Here is an 18,106-nt window from a genome sequence, read left to right as displayed (position 1 = left end):
AATTGTCCTTCGAGCTGGAATAAAGAAATTCAACGCAGAGGCGAAGCTGCTCTTTGCAAACACTAGCTAAGCACGAAAAAAAGCAGCTCTATAAAGTGCAATAAAAAAGTAGAAATAAGCCTCGAATTAGTAAAAATGCGGATACGTCTGGATCCGATCAGCGACCTACTGCGATCTAGAGACTATGTGTCTCACGCACTAACCACTCGGCCACGCACGCTTAATATATAACAAACACTAGCCACAAAAAGGCAGAGAACTGATGCTATGAAATTTCCAATGCTACAGATCGTGATTATAGCAAAAGTGCCACCAAACAAGTGAACACTACGCTTTCAATGAACACTTTTAGTTGCGAGCTAGGTTGAAAAAAGAAGGTTCCTACTTTTACACTATGCTATCAAGTTCGCAAGTGTAAACACAGAGGCGACGCGGAGCTTCGCGCCATTTGAATATACAAACATAAAAAACATTGGTAAAAAATTGGAAAACGTTGAAAAAATAGGTCAATAAAAATTTCCCATGTCTCAATGAAAAACTAGGGGCCAAGCTGAAGGTACAAGTTAGACATTTTAAGAATTTGTTATACTGATGCGGGACGAAAAACTTAAGCTTCAAAAAGCTTAGTTATTTCTCTTTTAAAATAAAAGAGAAGAAATTTTTTTCAGATATTGGAAGTGTCCTAATGACAAAAGATTTATCTAAAAAATTAAAGTTTTTAAAAAATTTCAAAACATTTCTATAAAACGGTCAGAAACTCAAAACTTTGAGTCGTTTGAAGGCAAAAGCTTTTTTTCCAGAAAAAAAATGGGCGCAGCCAATTCTAAATGTAAGCTTTCAACAACCTGTTCATTCGATGAAACCTATGATATCAGATTTGGCATATTAGTTAGCGAGAAAAGTCCAAAAACGGTCAATAAATCAAAAAAATTGACATTTCCAATTATAATTTTTGTATGAAAAAATTGGGTGTAGCTTCTTATGCACGCAAACTGTTATGTGATGGGGATAAAAAGCCGCCTGATTTTCATTTGAATCAGAGTCACGTCTGAAAGGAATTTCAAATTATACCATACTGATGGAAGACCTAAAGCTTTTTTTAGTTAACGATTTTTGTTTAACGCAAAATTGGTACCTAATAAAAGCTCGTAGGTCTTTCATCAGTAGGTAAAATTTTAAAGTCCATTGAGTCGAGTTTGAGTGAAGAAAGTATGTCACATACGGTTCGTAAAAGAGCTTTTAGATTACTTTAGAAAAGTCCAAAAAGGTCAATGAATCAAAAAATTTGACATTTCCAAGAATTATAATTTTTGTGTGAAAAAATTGGGTAGCCGCTTATGCACGCAACCTATAACTTCGATTGAACCAAAAAAAACTAAGATATGGGAGGATATTTTTCGATAAAAGTCAAACGTTGAAAAAATGGTCAAAAAATCACAAATTTGACTTTAGCGACTTTATGCCTGGGAGCTTTTCAAATCCATTTTATTCATTAAAACAAAAAATCAGATTTTGGATGGCAACATTTTTGAACACGAAAGAAAAAATCAAAAATAGGAGTCAAGTATGCCCCTCGCAGACTTTTTCGAAGACTGCAGACAGAGGGGTAAAGTACAAAGATACTAGAAAAGTATGCACGTACATAGGGAAGAAGGCAGTCTTTCCAATGATAAGCCTTTTATGAAAATCTGAGAAAAACTGAAGTTATTGCAAAAAGTGAAAAAATGGAAGAGTTTCAAAAAACTAAAAGGAAAGAACCGAATCCCAGACATTTTCATAATACCTGTTTTCATCGAACAAGACTTCTAGGCAAAAATGCCAAGCAAGACATTTGAATGTTAACAAGAAATTGAGCATGTCAAAAGATGAACGAGTCCAGCAGATGAATGAGTCCTATGAACAAGGTTATTTACGGAAAAAAGTCTGGTGCACGATTGCAATACCATTGCTTATCGCAAGGGCAATTAGAAACGTAACAAAACTTACGAAGCGGAAACAATGCCTACAATTTTTGAACAGACTTTTGACCTGAAAAAATTGATTACATAAAAAACTTTCCCGGAAGCTACAATGAACATCACTCGCAACTACAATGATACTTACTAACAGCACAATTTAAATACGTTATGGGCAACTAAGACGACAAAAATTGAGCAGGTAAGCGAAAGTTCGGTAAATTAAATTTCAACGAAAAAACTTTTTCAATTGCATATATGCTGAAAAAAACAAGGTCCGTCTGGGATTCCAACCCCGGACCTTAAGGTGCAAAAACGACGACTTTACCTCTAGGCCTGAAAATTATTAAGATTCGATAATGAAGCAAACTGAAAATTTTTAAGAAAAGGTGTTTAGAGGGAAAAAATAGTCTAGTTCCCCATTTTTACTTAAATAATTTTTTCTAGGGTCGACAAAACTGTTCGTTAAAGCCCTTTTAGATAAACTTAGACCAAATAGTTGCGTAAGGAGACAAAATACACACACGAAAAATGGAACAAAAATATACTGTCGCATTTAAGTGCAAAACAAAAAATTCAGACCAGTTAATCTTCTTCTCGACACTGAGAAATTTTTTTCATTTTTTGGCGCTTTCTCATCACCCACCTGCAGATTTTTGCAAAAAAAAATTGGCCCGTGGACTAATAAGGCCAAGACAAACATATTTGAGTAATGAATGATTTCCTCAATCTTATTAAATCATTCATTACCCCATAAAATTGATGATATGTATGAGATGGGAGGGGGGATAAAAAGCCGCCTGATTTTCTTTTGAATCAGAGTCACGTCTAAAAAGAATTTCAAATTATACAACACTGATGGAAGATCTACAAGCTTTCTTTTAGGTAACGATTTTAGTTTAACGCAAAATTGGTACCTATAAAAAGATTGTAGGTCTTTCATCAGTGTGGTATAACTTTAAAGTCCATTGAGTCGTGAAGCTCTGAGTTTGAGAGAAGAAACTATGTCACATACTGTTCGTAGAAGATCTTTTAGATTACTTTAGAACTAATGGTCGAGCAAGGAGTCACAAAACACGCCCGAAGAAAAGTCGTAATCAATAGAAGTAAAATCTCATTTCGCAATATTTGAAATAATCTAATTACCAACAAAGCTGAGGTTTATACGAAGCTTTCAATACTATAGTTACGCTCATCCATACACAGAAACAAAAACTTCCATTAGTTTTACTTTTATATTTTATTTGCAAAACTAGATGTGGTATCATTCTGGACTGCTTGCATGACTCTGCTTGCGTGGATGTTAACTCCACAACAAATAAGCATAAGAAAAAAATAGAAGGAGTATGAATTAAATTAATGAATTTCGATTATTCGCACAGCCTAAGAATTTACACAGATGTAAATCTGCGCTTCGCAAACACTAGCCAGAACACGATAAAAAAGCATCGTTATAAAGTGAAACTAGCATGTATCGCACCTCCGGCACTTCGAAAATTCAAAAAACTCAAAAAACTATTCTTTGAGGGTACTCTGACAGCACCCAATTACATGGTTCGTAATTAAAAATTTTGCAAAGTTTTTTAGTCAAGTTTTTTATACAAATTTTGAAGAACCATAAAATTTTGTGAAGTTTTATATAAGTTCTTCGAAAAATTTAAAATGAACTAAGAAACGTCCCATCTGGGAACTTGAAAGCAATTAGGCAGTCGCATTGTCGCACTTGGGCACAAGATTTGCAACTCCTGATAGTAACTTCAAATTTTGTAAAATTTTTCTTTCGTTTTTTTTTTAATTTAAATTTCGAAAAACCATAAAAATTTGTTACAATTTTTTTATATCCAAGTTTATAATAAATTAAGAAACGTCACATCCGGGAAACTGAAAGCAATTAAGCAGTCGCAATTGGACGCAAGATTTGCAACTACTGAGAATACTCTTACAGTGCCCAACTACAACATTAGGAAATTCAAATTTTGAGAAACTTCACCTTAAGTTTTCTAAAAAAAAAAGTTAGTTTTTTGAAAACCAGAAAAAAAATTCACATCTCGATAACTACCAAAACTTGAGCAGTCTTTTGTGATGGCAATATTAGCAATCTTTGAAAGTACAGAACTACAGGGTTGGGAATTTCACTTAACGAATTATTGTGTAAATTGAGTTTTCTGAAAATTTCCAAAAAATTCACAAAAATCGTCGTATCTCTTTAACAAAAACGATTTGGGCATTCTTAATTGCAGGCCGAGTTGGCAAACCCTAAGATTACTCTGACAGCCCCCAACTACAGGTTAGAAAATTCAAATATTTAATTTTCATAAATTTTTTTTTTGAAATATCACAAAAACCGTCATATCTGGAAAACTGCAAGATTTTGAGCAGTCCTATTTGGAGGCAAAATTCGCAACTGCTGCGCGTACCCCGACAGAGCCTCACTAGAAAGATGATAAATTCAAGTTTTTTAAAAATTTTTAAACTTAAGTTTTCTGAAAAATTTTGAAAAAAATCATAAAAAAACGTCATATCTCGAAAACTACAAGAATTTGAGCAGCCAAATTCAGAGGCAAGTTTCATAACCCCCTGAAAGTACACTCACAGATTCCATTAACAGGATTGATATCTTCAAAGTTTTGGAACTTTTTAACATCTAAGTATTTTTTGAAAATTTTGGAGAAAATCATAAAAAACGTCATATCTCGAAAACTACAAGAAATTGAGCAGCCATAATTGGCGGCAAAAGTTCGCAACTCCTGAGAGTAGCCTGAAACCTGACAGAGCCTCACTACAGAGATGGAAGTTTCAAGTTTGTGAAACTTTTTATTCTAAGTTTTCTGAAAAAGGTTGAAAAAAATTCCAAAAAAACGTCATATCTTGAAAATTACAAGGATTTGAGCAGCCATAATCAGAGGCAAGATTTGCAACCACTGAGAGTACTCTCACAATATCGAACAACAAGATTGAGATCTTCAACGGTTTGGAATTTATCAAAACCTAAGTTTTTGAAAACATTTTGAAAAAATCATAATAAACGTCATATCTCATAACTACAAGGATTTGAGAAGTGAAATTGGAGGCAAGATTCGCAACCCCTGAGAGTACCCTGACAGCACCCAACTACAGGGTGAGAATTTCAAAAATTGAGAAATTTTTTTAATTAAATTTTCTTGAAATTTTTGAAAAATCTCGAAAATTGCCTATCTCGTAAACTAAAAGGATTTGGTTATTCATATATGGAGGCCAGAATCGCAAAACCTGGAAAAACTGACAAAATCCTTCTATTGGGTTGCAAATTTCAAACTTGATGAATCAAACACTAAATTTAAACTAGAATATCGAAAAAAACTTAGCCATTGCAATATACGATATAGCTTAAATATGAAAAAATTCTTCTGTTAAACATGCAAAAATAATATGTTGAAAAAGCTTTAACATGGCGAGATAGTGAAGCCCGCATTTAAATATATAATAGATGAAAAATAAAAAATTAGGCGACGGGTAGACAGACATAATCAAATTAATTAAAAACCAGGTATACAACAGTTAGACAGACTTAAATTGGCCTCGAAAAAAACACTCAAAAATTTGACCTTGCGGAAAACTAATTGAAAAATTTGCTTAAGCATTGCAATTTATAATATAGCTTAAAAATGAAAAAAGTCTTTCGTTAAGCATGAAAAAACAATATGCTTAAACATGGGAGATAGCGGTCACTCGGATTTAAATATAGTATAGATAAGAAAAGATAGAAAGAAGCCTCGAATTAGTAAAACTTAGCTACTTATGAGGTTCGAAACTACGACTTCGAGAATTGGAGTCCTCTCGGCCACGAACGCTTAGCAAACGGCAAACACTAGCCACAAATAAAGCAGAGAACAGATGCTATGAAATTTAAAATGCTAGATTGTGATTATGGCAAAAGAGTCACTAAATAAGTAAACACTTTTAATGAACACTTTTATTTGCGAGTTAGGTTAGAAAAAAAGCACTCGCGAAAACACGACAAAAAGCAGCTGGGTAAGTGCAAAAATAAAAATTGAAATAGGCCTCGAATTTGTAAAAAAAAAAATTGCCGTCTCAGATTCGATCTGCAACCTTAAGAATCTGAGTCTCACTCACTCGCGTATGAAATCGCAAACACTAGCCACAAATGAAGCAGAAAACAGATGCTATGAAATTTCCAATGCTACAGATCGTGATTATAGCAAAAGTTCCACTAAATAAGTAATCACTTTTAATCAACACTTTTATTTGCGATTTAGTTTAGAAAGAAGGTTCGTACCAACACACTATGCTTTCCGCGAGTAAAAAAACTGACAAAGAAATTGAAAGACAGACGGCCAAAATATTCTTTCATTAATATTTGAAAACAACATACCATTGTAGAAATAATGCCAAAAACTAAGTCAACTCTGCAAGTCAAGTTTCAAGTCAATTCTACTAAGGCAATAAAAACGAAAGCAGACACTGGTTTTTCGAACAGTTCGTAGTTTGCAGAAACAAACGCCTGAAGTAAATGGCTTCAAAACCAATTTATGCGAATTATTAAGTTCATCTAACTGTTCAAAGTCAGATCTCGCTAATTTTGTACTGACTTCAAGCTAACGCGCTCGAAATTATGCTCTAAAAACTCACTGCAACTTTAACACCGGGACGAAGCTGCTCGATGCCAACCAAGCAAAAACGAGAAAAGTAGCTTTACATTGAAGGCTAAGCAGAGCCTCGCAAAACTGCAATTCAAAAACAAATGCTACAAAACAGTTATATAAGCCAGATAAAGTATACACCTGTAAACGAGTAAAGAAAATGAATATGCAAAATATTTATATTAAACACTCCATTTTTTCCAAAAACAACTCAAGTTTTGCCTCAGTAGCTTCGACACATTACCAACAGTGTTCGTTAGTTGGTTGAAAACACTCGAAAAAGTCAGTTTCAAAAAATTGGAAGGTCATTTTCTTGTCAGTTTTTAAAATCACTAAAATTACGATCAGTTAAGACACAAATCTTATTTCATTGATTTGTATATGACTACGCGCGAAATTTATTGAACAACTAAAATGTTAAAATTTTTTAAACCAAACGATTTTAAAAAAATGTAACACACTACTACAGGAACTTTAAGAAAGGCATTTTAAAATAGTAGAATAACCGCAACTTAAAAAAATATCTTCGTCTGGAAGCTAAGCCGCTCTGGAAATTAATTCGACAAAAATTGGCACACAAATGACAGTCCGAAAACTTTTCAAAGCTGATAATTTTCAGCTTGCCAAAAGTACAGGTACTGCCGGGAGTCTACCCATGGGCCCAAACGTTCCTTGAATTTGAACTATCTATAAATAAAACATCAAACGATTCACTAAATGGGTTATACCTCGAAAAAGTTTTGAGCCTCAAAAAAGTTCGATTTGATAGAGTCAACAGATAATGCAAACTAATCGCAATAAAAAAACACTAAAAATTTATGAGTTGCGCCATCTGGTATTACTACGCTACGTTGCTAACGCATTCGACGTATAGCAAATACTTAGGCAGCATTGATAGCGATTTAATGAATCATCGGTCCAATGGTGCTCTCCTAGGCAGTAAAATTGTTGGAGTGGTTTGCAAAATTATTAACTTAGAAACATATCCAACAGTGGAATTGCCTGAAAACAATTTATTATTGTTCCGACTTTCGATACGAAAGTAACGGAATATTTGTGCTCGGGGTTGGTTTTTTTTCTTCAGACAAATTTCGACTTTTTAACTAGCCGTTTCTGGCGGAATTTTTTTATATCATTCAAAAGGTAGTGTTGTCCTGAGCTTGAATTTGAAAAGATATTTCACCTGTGATCATTTTTCGTAAAGTTATGGGGGTTTAAAGACTGCCATTTTGGCCAATTTGGGACAATTAACGCGCGATAAACTTCGCGCTATTAACGCGTAAGCGAGATTTAATCCGTCTGAGAAATTGTTCCAAATTGGTTCAAGGATGCTTTTATGCCATAATTGATTTGTTTATAGGCGCAAAATCTATCACTTTGTACTTAATATGATGTGTGGGGGGTTGTTTTTACATAAAATCTCAAATTTTTTCAAAAAATTTATTTTTTATTTTTTCTATTACCTTGAAAATTTTCTTGTTATTTTATTAATGCTCCATAGACCCTAAAAGGAAGTCGGAACATTCAGGGCTTCGCCCTGATACGAGCAGTCTTGTTATTATAATTAGACACATGCTACTAAATACAGAGATGGACCTTATACACTGAAAACGATTGCGAATTCTATTTAGTAATATGTGGACTCTTAATAAAACAAAAACGTTTTACGGCAAAATTATATGCAATGAAAGTATCTTCAAAGCAGTAATTTAACCTCGACGCTATTTCAATCAAAAAGGGTGATCCGAATGGAGATGTCTTTGTGAACTTATTCAAGTAGTACATAAATTCAGGAACAACACAGCATTTGAAGCTCAGTAACGGCTTAACTTTCGCATAAATAGTTTTTAAGTTGAATTAACTGACAACACACTCCGTTATATGCTTTTCGGTCATGGCGAGAGTTCATAACTTGGAGAGACTACCTCGAACTTGATACTTATGAGAGAATCCAGAAGCTGTTTTTTTTTCACTCCGAGTATCCCAAAATTCTTCTGCTTTCTTCTGCCTGCTGAATCATCTGGTCGCTAGCATACTGTTTAAGAAGTTCCATCTTCTTCGCCTGTAATAACTTCTGTTCCACTTCTTGCTGGCTAGGAATGTCTGGAACGTACGATACAAAGTTTTGAAGTGGTTCATCAAGGGGTACTTGTTGGTCAATTGGAATGTCCTCGACTGTGTTCCCGGTTCCATCGTCAAAAGCGATCGCCGATTCAATATCCTCTGTGGTTTGAGTCGCCAGCCCATTTTTAAAGTCTTCTACTGACTGTTTTATCATTTCCTTTTCAGCTTCCTAAACAAATGAATGATTTGACATACAGGAATGCAAAAAACTAAATCAGAGGCTAAAGAAAACATGCATTTTTCTTAATATGAGATTGATATAGTAATACGGTAGGTTAAGGCGGCAACATCAAAAGATCCAAAAAATTATTAGATTTAAATTATTAGAAAAAATAGCCTGATAAGAAAACCGGTAAAATAGAAATGAAAACACTTGAGGTCAAAGAAATTGCTTTTGAAAAGCTTAAAGAAACTATACTTAAATGACAAAAAATTTCTTGCCGCAATATTTCTCTGATCTCCTTCATCTGATTTACACTTGTTTAGGTTCCCGAAACAAGTCTTCGATGGGCATTAATGCCCGAATGGCATCATTGATGCAATAATGGGTACTAAATCAGTTCAATCAAGCCGAGAAAAATAATTTTTCTTGATAACTTCGATAAAATTCAACTTTGAAAGCACAACAAAAATAAAAATAGCTGTTATATTCACGAAAAATTACGGAGCGGAAATTAAAAACAGACAACTTAGAAACTTGTTAGGTGGAAAACGCTGGTTATTCTCGGAAAAAGCTACCGATTTGAAATTTTCTGACCTTTTCTAGAGCTAGCAAAACACCGTCATCATCGTCCCTGTACCCATAGTAATCAGCATCCACTTTCTTCATTAACTCTGCACGCGTTTTCCTTGGAGGAGCAGGCGGCTCATTTTCAAACAACTCTCTCACACCTGGAAGGTCTTTCGCCGCTCCAAAATATTTGTATCCGTCGCCACCAGGAACTGCCAATCCCTCCGCGTTTATCATTTTTGGTCCATACCTTTTATAATTTGGACCTCCAAGCTCTATTATTCTGTTTTCCCAATGATACTTAATCCTCAGTGATTTATTGATTTCATCGTTCAAATCTCGTATTCTGAATTCTCCTAACCCCGGATTCTGAATTTGAGAGATTTTCTTGGATATTTCTCCGATTATTTCGCGCCTCCAGTATTCAGCTTTCTTCAAATCGTCGCATTCAGACGCCATATATGGTCGCTTTTCAGTAACTTTGCCTTCGTTAAGCTTCATTGTGTAAAAACGAGCCAGTTTCGTCATGGCCTTTTCTGAGTTGCGAGCCATGATGAAAAATCAAACACACTGAAAAGATAAACAAAATTTGTTGAAGCTGTAGATAAACAATTACTTTTTACAATGCCCTTAACTTAAACAAAAACTGGCAATTCAATTTCAATTGCACTTTCAAATCTCATAGCAGAGATTTTTAAACTTGATTCTTTTGCTCTTTTACCAAAAAACCCCCCAAATAAGTAGAACTAGAATTAATTTCAACAAAAAATGGTAAATTTTGCTCAAAAATCTTTTTCGGCGCATTTTCCGTTCTCAGAATGAATCTATGTTGGTCCCAAAGCGCCTTTAGAAAAAATTTTGGATGGTGGGTCGAAATTGCTGGGTCGATAGTGCCAAATGGGGACTCTTTGCGGCCATAGTGCCGAATGCCCCCTCTACGAAACCAGCCTTGCCGGAAAATTATACTTAAACCAGGTGGAGGACATGGAGATGGTAGAAGAGCCAAATGTTCTACTTAACTAAATCATTTTCATCAGTTCTTTTAGCATGTATACCAAAAGAGGTTCTTTTACTTTCTTTTCTCATCTCGGTCGTTCGCCATGCTTCGTCTTAACTTAACTTGCTAATTTTTCTCTAACTTTCCTACTTCACTTCGCCTGTGTTTTCACTCAAACATAGCTTTGAAGCTCTTTGGCATCAAATCAGCACATACTGTTACGTGTCTTCTGTAACCCTCACACACATCTTTCTGACACAATGGGCACCTATCCTTATGCATAGTCCTCGTATGTTTCACCCTCTCCACCACACTTTCGAACTCTACTTGGCAACATGAACATTTCTTTATATTCACGTGTCGCGCTAAAGTGTGCTTGAACAAATCCATATCAGTTTCATAAACCCCGTAACATACTTCACATTTTTTGTATAGATGCGTTGATACCATGTGGCCTAATTTAAGATCCACGTTGTCGAAAATCAGAGCACATTTTTCACAATGAACAGCCATTTTTTCGGGAACTTCCGCGAACATAACTTTGGTCAGCATACCTTTTCGTGTTTTCTCGCAAGCTGCAAGACATTCAAACACATGGTTTTCAGATAAGAGATCACTGGTGAACCCAGCCTGACAAATGAAACAGAAGTTGGGATGCCAGAATCGAACGTGCTTGCCCCGCGACTCAAGGTCTAGGAACCCAATGCTGCATAACGTGCAAGTAAAGTCGAAATAGAAGTCACATGATTTGCACGCACCAATTACAGCCGAACTTTCAATTGATTCTTTGGTAAATATGTTCTCGCAAAATAAGCAATCTAAAACCTCAAATTTTTGCTGAAATTTATCTCAATACACTTTTTGGAGAATTATTGAATATCTGATTTCGCACATTTTGGCAAAAAAATAACAACAAAAACTTTTAAAAATCAAAGATATCGAAATGTCCAATTCTAACCCATAGATTTGAACAAGGAGCTGCATGAGGACCTGCCCTCAAAACAATTCCCAGAATTTTTCAGGTCGTTCCTCTTCATTAAAAACCATGGATCTGGCTTGCTTATATCTAGCGCCAAAACTGGATTTTCATCTCGATCTTGGTCGAACTGCATTGCTTCTCCTAACCCTTTTTTATCTCTATTTGCGACTTTCTTCCAGTTAAACCTTTCGGTGTTATCAATTTCCGTTTCATCCATAAGCGCTTCTTGCTGCTTCCAGAGCCTATTGTATTTATCACTATTTTTCCTGGCTGTTTTCTGAGCCAAAATAACTTTATCAATAGTTGCACAGAGATCTGCATTTATACTTGAACTCATAATGTTAACTAAAAACACGTCTAACTACAGCTAAAGATAGACTTAATTTAGTTCAATGCTACCAGGTGTTAATTTATCGGGGTCCCCTGATGCTTGATTTTACCCCACAATTACCCCTCTGATAATTTAACTCCCCTTCCCTAAACCTCGTTTCCAAGTTCTTTTTGTTTTGGTGCGAAAAAAAAAACTTGACCAACAAAGCTTTATTTCATCAATCGATTACAATAACCAATCAACAATTGAACTAAAACTTCATCATGTGAGGAAGCTGGCCATTCTTGAGGGTGAACTTGTTCCTCATGTATGCTGTGAAAATCTCAGTCTCCAGAGGATCACTGGTGAAATTCTTCACAGAGGCCATCAAAGCCTCGTCCAGCGCCTTCTCAACTTCAGGGTCAATTCTGGGCTCAGACGTGGACTAAAAACCATCAACGTGTTCTTTAACGTGTTCATCGTTGTTATTTTCGATTGAGAGCTTTCAAAAATATTTAGGAAGACTTGATTCGACTTTAAAAAAATGCTAAGAGAAATTAGTAGCTCATCAGTATGAGTCACCTTGTCTGCAGAGTCACTGAAGATGCCTGACTCTTTCGACTTCTTTTCCTTCAGTTTCTTGAACATTGAGAAGTTAATCTTGTCAGCCTGTGTTTTCACTGCATCAGTCAGAGGGATCTTAGTACTCGTTCCAATTACAAAGTTCTGCAACACTGGCATCAAAGGCAGTTTGTTCAGACTCTTAGGTCCGGCCAGCAAGAGATGACCGGACTCCAACAATTTGACGAACACCATTCGGGCTCCCCTGTGTTGCTGCTTTCCAGATACCAAAATGACCACAGCTCCCGGCTTCAGAGATTTTCGCAGAGTGATGGCTGGATAAGGACCCTTCTTCTTAGGTTTTTTAGCAGGTCTCACTGAGTACTTCTGTTTCTAAGAAAAAAGAAACGTATACAACATTTGAAAAACGCCTAAAAATCTCAAAATACTACAGTTAGGTTTATCAATGACTAGTGGGAAACATACCATCATGCTGATCTTCCTCTGCAAAACAGTCATCTTCTTTTTCTTTTCAGTAGATGCAACTTTGGGTGCCATTTTTCAAGTGGGATCTGAAAAATAATTTGATCAAATATCATTGGCTAAGATATTTCTCCCTACTATATAACAATTGACCACGAAAGCCTACCAAAAATACTCTTCTAGCAATGTGAAAAATAGCCTAAATCAGTAGCGGAGGTATTAAACCCCCTGACGACCCAAAAATCCCCCTTTGTACTTTTTAGAGATATCTATTTGTGCCTGACAGACCCTAAAGTTTATCTAAAGGCGCCTTGAGGGGTAGCGCACGCCGAAAAATCGCGATTTTTAAGTTTTCCAAGCAGCTCCTAAAAATGCCTTTTTTGGCCTATTTTTTCAAAATTTTGTCTGTGGCGCAGAAAATTTGGTCAAATAAGGTCTTTATAGTGATTTGAAAGAGCTCATAAAAACAATTCGGTCGACCTTCAAAAAGGCCGACAACATTTTTTTTTGAAAATCCGCCCCCTCGAGAAAACCTAGATCCGCCCCTGGCCTAATTCGTTTTTGGAATCAAATCAAATTCAAATCATTGATATAACTAACATGATTCAGAAAAAACGAACAATTTTGGGAACTAAGTAACATACCAAATTTTTCAAAAAAAGGAAGTTAGTTCAACTAATTCGCTCAAAAATCCAAAAACTCCAGTCACTGAATTTTGAAAATCTATTAAAACATGGTAGAAAAAAAAACGCCCTGATTGATTCTTCACTCAGTTAAATATTTTTGTTAAATATTTGGGTGAGTTTTACATGTCATTATTTAAACTAGAGGCTAAGCTAAGCTCCATATGAACAAATCATAAAAAGAGGCGAATATTTTACAAAAAAGCTAAATTAGTTAATATTAGAGAATAGGGAATCGAATCGAATTTCTTGAATGTAGAAAACCTCACGCTTCAGCACTCTTAAACGCACAGCTGCCTTTAAATTACTCCAAAATGCGAGCAAAAATAATAATTTATAGAAAGTATTGATACAAATAGTATGCTTTCTTTTAATTTAAAGGTTTGATATAGTTTCCTTCCAATGTTTGAAATAGTTTCCTTCCTGCTTCTAATAATTTTGTTTAGCAACCCTTAGAAGTTTCATCAACTAGAAAGCATTATTTCTGACTGTCCTCTTCAACCTGCTTGAGGTTTACCAAAAAACTTACCTCAGAGACGAAGCGGAGCTTCGCATCACTGGCGATAGCACAGAAATAGCATTGCAAGCTAGCAGACAGGAAAGGAAAGAACAGTCACTAATTCCAAAGAAAACGCGAAAGTTTCGAAGAAACCACAATTAAAAAACATGAAAATGTTGTCGGTAGTGATGTTCTTTTTATGGAAAGCCTGTCCAGAAACACATTCGACGGCGTTTAATGAAAATTCAAAAACAATTATCAAGCGAAAAAAAGTTGTCATGAAAAACGTTGAACTATAAATTCTATTCTGAGATTTTTTAACAATTTGCGCGATCCGGAAGAAAGCATACAAAAAATTGTTTACCTCGAAGGACCCAAAAAAAGGTTAGTAGGCCGATAAAATATAAGCCAACATCAATTAGGCAGAAGGTTTTTCAGGCGAAAAATAAAACAAAAAAGGAAAATATACGAAGCCAAGTTTAGTAAAATTAAAAATTGCAGGACTAAATGAAAACATTAGAAGCAACAACAAGGAAAAATGCATGCGGCAAAAAATTCTAAGATGTGGCAACTAAGCCGACAAAGCATTAGCAAAGAAATTATAATCTGACATTTTTTGAAACGGAATATTTCCCGTTTGAAAACAAAACAGGTCCTGATCAGATTCAAACCGAGGATCTTTGACGTTCCAGGCGTATTTGTTACCTGTAGACTGAAAGTGCCGAGACGCTTAGAAATTAATTCAAATTATGAACTAAGATACCAATTGATTCAAAAGATTCTGCTAAACAAGTTGTAAACCCAGAAAAAATATCTATTCTGAGGTGATAACGCTTGCTTTAAAGACTAATTTTTTTGATAGCCAAAATTTTCGGTATGCTGCCACCATCACAAACTTCATCAAATCTTGACTAATCCTGAGATGGTACTTGACTAATCCTGAGATGAATTTTTCCAAAACGGTCAAAAATCTCGTATGAATCAAATCACATTTAATTTGGCTTCTGCTTTTAAGCCTTTTTTGAACCTAGTAAACGTTCCGCCAAAAGGCAAAAAACTATCAATACAATCAAAACTTTGCATTACAAGATATTGAATTTAAAAAAAACTCGATTTTTTTTTTGAAAAATTAAGCTGAAGTTACTAGAAAAAATTACACTGAAAAATCCATATATTTTTATCGAATGCTGTTAATTAGCAGCCTTAACAAGCCTTGAAAACCAATAAGCGAGCCGCAGCTAAGGCGACAAAAATTGGTTCAATTCTCGTTAAGTCGAAAACTAAACTGTAGCCATAAGAAAATTTCAAGCTACAAAACTAAAACTTCACGACACACCCCTCCTGAAACACGTCAAAGCATACAAAAATCGCTCTTGACACTACGCAAAATAAGGATTCAGCCAATATAATATGAGCTGAACCGTAATAAAAATAAACAAAGAAGAACCCATTTATCCAAAAAATAAATGAAATCAGCCAAAAATCACAAACTACCAGAAAAACTTTCAATTAAGCTAAAAAAATGTTTGAACCCAAGCTTTGAAAAAAAAAACAGTTAACAAAGAGGCGAAGTGGAATAAGCATCACTTGTACACAGAGGCGAAGATGCATTTCGCATACACAAGCCAAAATATTACCGATAACACTACTGGGAAAAACTAAATGAGTAAAACTTTGAGTCTACATATTTTCATGAGTGATGCACGCCAATTATGAGTCTACATAAGTGCTACGTGACGCCAGCCAATTATGACGCATTATCACTACCAGTCAATTTGAAAAAAAAAAGCAACTAACATGCATCAATTTATAGAGCGGACGCAATTTAACTAGTAGACGAAAAAGTTCATTAGAAACATCCGACCCTGCCCAGGTTCGAACCCTCTTATTTTGTTTCGGGATCATTTGCCTACCTCTACGCTACAGATCCACGATACTTTGAAGCTAAAATGCTATTTGTAATATAACAGTCTGTGTTAATATCCTTAGCATTTGCTGTAATTAATGCTAAGTTGGGTTGGAAAAAAACGGCGACTTAGGTTGGAAAAAAAAGATAGTTCACACTATAACACAAGCGAGGCTTGTGTAAAAACGTTACAAACATTATATGACAAGCTAGCAAACAAAAACAAGACAAAATAACTGAAAGTAAAAAAACGGTTCTTAACAAAACTTTTATACGTTTGATTGAAATTAATTTTTTGAGAAAAATGTTAGGAAAGCCAAATTCCAGTGTCAAACTGAGACGAAGCGGAGCTTTTCATCACTTGCGATAGAGACTGCAATCCAGGTTGACAAACTAAAACCACGCAAAAAAAATCATTTTTAAAAATGCGAGTTTTTTTTTCACATTGAGCAAATGATTCGATTATCACAAGTAAAAAAATTACAAATTTCCAAAAAATGGACAAAATTTGAAATTTAATTAGTGCAATCGCAAAGAATCAAATAGTCAACATTTTAAGAGAAGGCGCTGGTTATTGCTTTCTGAATAAAAGAAGAATGCAAATGCAAACAAAAATCAAAAAGCTTCCAAAAAATGTAAAACAAAAATAAAGAAAACTAAAAAAAGTTATATCACAAAAACTTCAGCCAAATTTCTCGGAACGAAATTACTCGCACATAGACGCAACACATTGAAAATGTTTTCAAGTCGGTAGAAAATGCATAAATCATAGGCAAACTACGTGTATTGGCAAAACTTTTTTGTTTATCAAAAAACTGGTCCTCGCCGGATTTAAAACAAAAAACGTTTCTATTTGCAGTCATATGCGTTGCCTCTCCGCCACATATTCAGTTTAACTCTTTTTTTTTTAGTTATGTGTACGGGGGTGTCAAACAATTTAATAGATTTTGTTGAACTGGTGGTTAACCTGAAAAACATCTATACTGCGAGTTGATAACGCTTAGTAATCGACATTGTGATTAAGAGAAAAAACGTTTAACACAGCAAAAAAATGCGGGATTCAAGCTGAGATATTTCAGTTGGCACAGAAGATCATTGCAGTATTTGAGTCCAGCGGAGCCTTAGTCGTCTCAAGCTCGAACGTCACCTCTGCACCAAGTCTGAAGAATAGGGAGTTGAATTTGATTTTTCTTATCAATTATGTCAGGAAACGATTGACTGATTTTGTTGGACAAGTTCTTAACCTGAAAAAGTCTTCGTGATGATTACCTGGATAGACGCACCTTGATGCAAAAAATGGAATGTCATCAGAGTTGAGCCATAAAAATTCAAAAAATCGATTTTCCACTAGAAAAATATCCAATACCCGATTATAAAACCCTTTCTCGCAAACACAAGCGAGAAAATGGCAAACAGTAGCTCTAAAGAGAAAATTTTAAGAAAAAAGCCTAGGCAAAAACCCCCAAAAAAATTTTTTTGCTATGTTTCAAAATGGAATGGATGTTTGCTTTAAACTTCACTTCGATTCTAGAATTGAACTTGCTATAAATATTATCCGTATTCAGCTTTCAAAAATCAAAGAAAAACACATCACCTTGAAGCTCTTTGAAATAGAAGTTGTGTTTGATAAACTTTGAGAAAACTAGATCAAACGATAGTTTTCAATTGGCAGCAAATCCGAAAATATAAATGTCTATTCGAAACCAAAATCCACAAGTACTTTGACAAGTTTTTGTGCCTTCCGAGTAGAAAACGATTTTGAATTGAACTTGAAGTACACAAAACTAACGGTACCAAAAAATGGCGTGCTCAAACCGACTCCTAGAAACAGTGCAACTTCAGTCGGCCAAAGCCACAGTTCAATTGTGGTTAGAGTAGTGGTGTTCTTGGAACAATTAAAAAGGTGCAAAGCGGTGTGTTGGGAAGTACAAAGGAAGCAGTCTGGCGGGACATTCAGGTCTATTCTGTTCAAGGGTTTAGGAAGTGACCATAGCCGACCTCAATTGGACAAGGGTTCGACTGGTTCCGCGAGGAAGGGATTCTTCTGAAGATGAGATATCGGGAAGTTTGAGTGACAGTACTTTCGGGGGAGGTGCGTCTGCAAAAGCCTGATCGATGCTTAGAGATTGTAATTGTTTTAAAACCGCTTTGTAATTTTGAGAGGCAAAAAAACTAAGTTCAATTAAACCGTTTAGAGCGGTAAGAGATGTATTAGCTGTGTCTTGGATGATATTACCTA

The 18,106-nt window shown here is 35.2% G+C and overlaps 4 protein-coding genes across 4 annotated transcripts in view; 1 reads left to right on the top strand and 3 right to left on the bottom strand.

Moving 5' to 3' along the window:
• The first annotated feature begins 2,685 nt into the window (after positions 1 to 2,685).
• The window catches only part of LOC134840649 (very-long-chain (3R)-3-hydroxyacyl-CoA dehydratase 3-like), a 237,496-nt gene continuing 222,075 nt past the window's right edge, over positions 2,686 to 18,106 (top strand). Inside the window, exon 1 of the mRNA XM_063856613.1 lies at positions 2,686 to 2,695. The gene's annotated coding sequence lies outside the window, so the exon portion shown is untranslated. The remainder of the gene's footprint in view (positions 2,696 to 18,106) is intronic.
• Positions 8,216 to 18,106, bottom strand: part of LOC134840652 (pre-mRNA-splicing factor ISY1 homolog) — a 360,405-nt gene continuing 350,514 nt past the window's right edge. The window contains exons 2-3 of the mRNA XM_063856615.1: positions 9,477 to 10,019; positions 8,216 to 8,888 (exon numbers count right to left, since the gene is read on the bottom strand). Of these exons, the coding sequence (XP_063712685.1) occupies positions 8,565 to 8,888; positions 9,477 to 10,001 (849 nt within the window). The 5' untranslated portion in view covers positions 10,002 to 10,019 and the 3' untranslated portion in view covers positions 8,216 to 8,564. The remainder of the gene's footprint in view (positions 8,889 to 9,476; positions 10,020 to 18,106) is intronic.
• On the bottom strand, positions 10,408 to 11,767 carry LOC134840650 (uncharacterized). The gene is made up of 2 exons (XM_063856614.1): positions 11,405 to 11,767; positions 10,408 to 11,264 (listed from the first exon to the last, which is right to left on the bottom strand). The coding sequence occupies exons 1-2, from the start codon at positions 11,760 to 11,762 to the stop codon at positions 10,615 to 10,617; spliced, it is 1,008 nt and encodes a 335-aa protein (XP_063712684.1). The 5' UTR covers positions 11,763 to 11,767; the 3' UTR covers positions 10,408 to 10,614.
• On the bottom strand, positions 11,951 to 12,913 carry LOC134839159 (uncharacterized). Its single transcript, XM_063854615.1, has 3 exons — positions 12,783 to 12,913; positions 12,318 to 12,689; positions 11,951 to 12,180 (listed from the first exon to the last, which is right to left on the bottom strand). Exons 1-3 carry the CDS (start codon positions 12,852 to 12,854, stop codon positions 12,007 to 12,009), a joined length of 618 nt encoding a protein of 205 aa, XP_063710685.1. The 5' UTR covers positions 12,855 to 12,913; the 3' UTR covers positions 11,951 to 12,006.

Source organism: Symsagittifera roscoffensis, chromosome 2 (assembly GCF_963678635.1).
Source record: "Symsagittifera roscoffensis chromosome 2, txSymRosc1.1, whole genome shotgun sequence".
In the NCBI taxonomy this organism is placed as follows: Eukaryota; Metazoa; Xenacoelomorpha; order Acoela; family Convolutidae; genus Symsagittifera; species Symsagittifera roscoffensis.
Note: the sequence above shows the minus strand (reverse complement) of the source record. Positions and strands in the feature narration are given on the sequence as shown.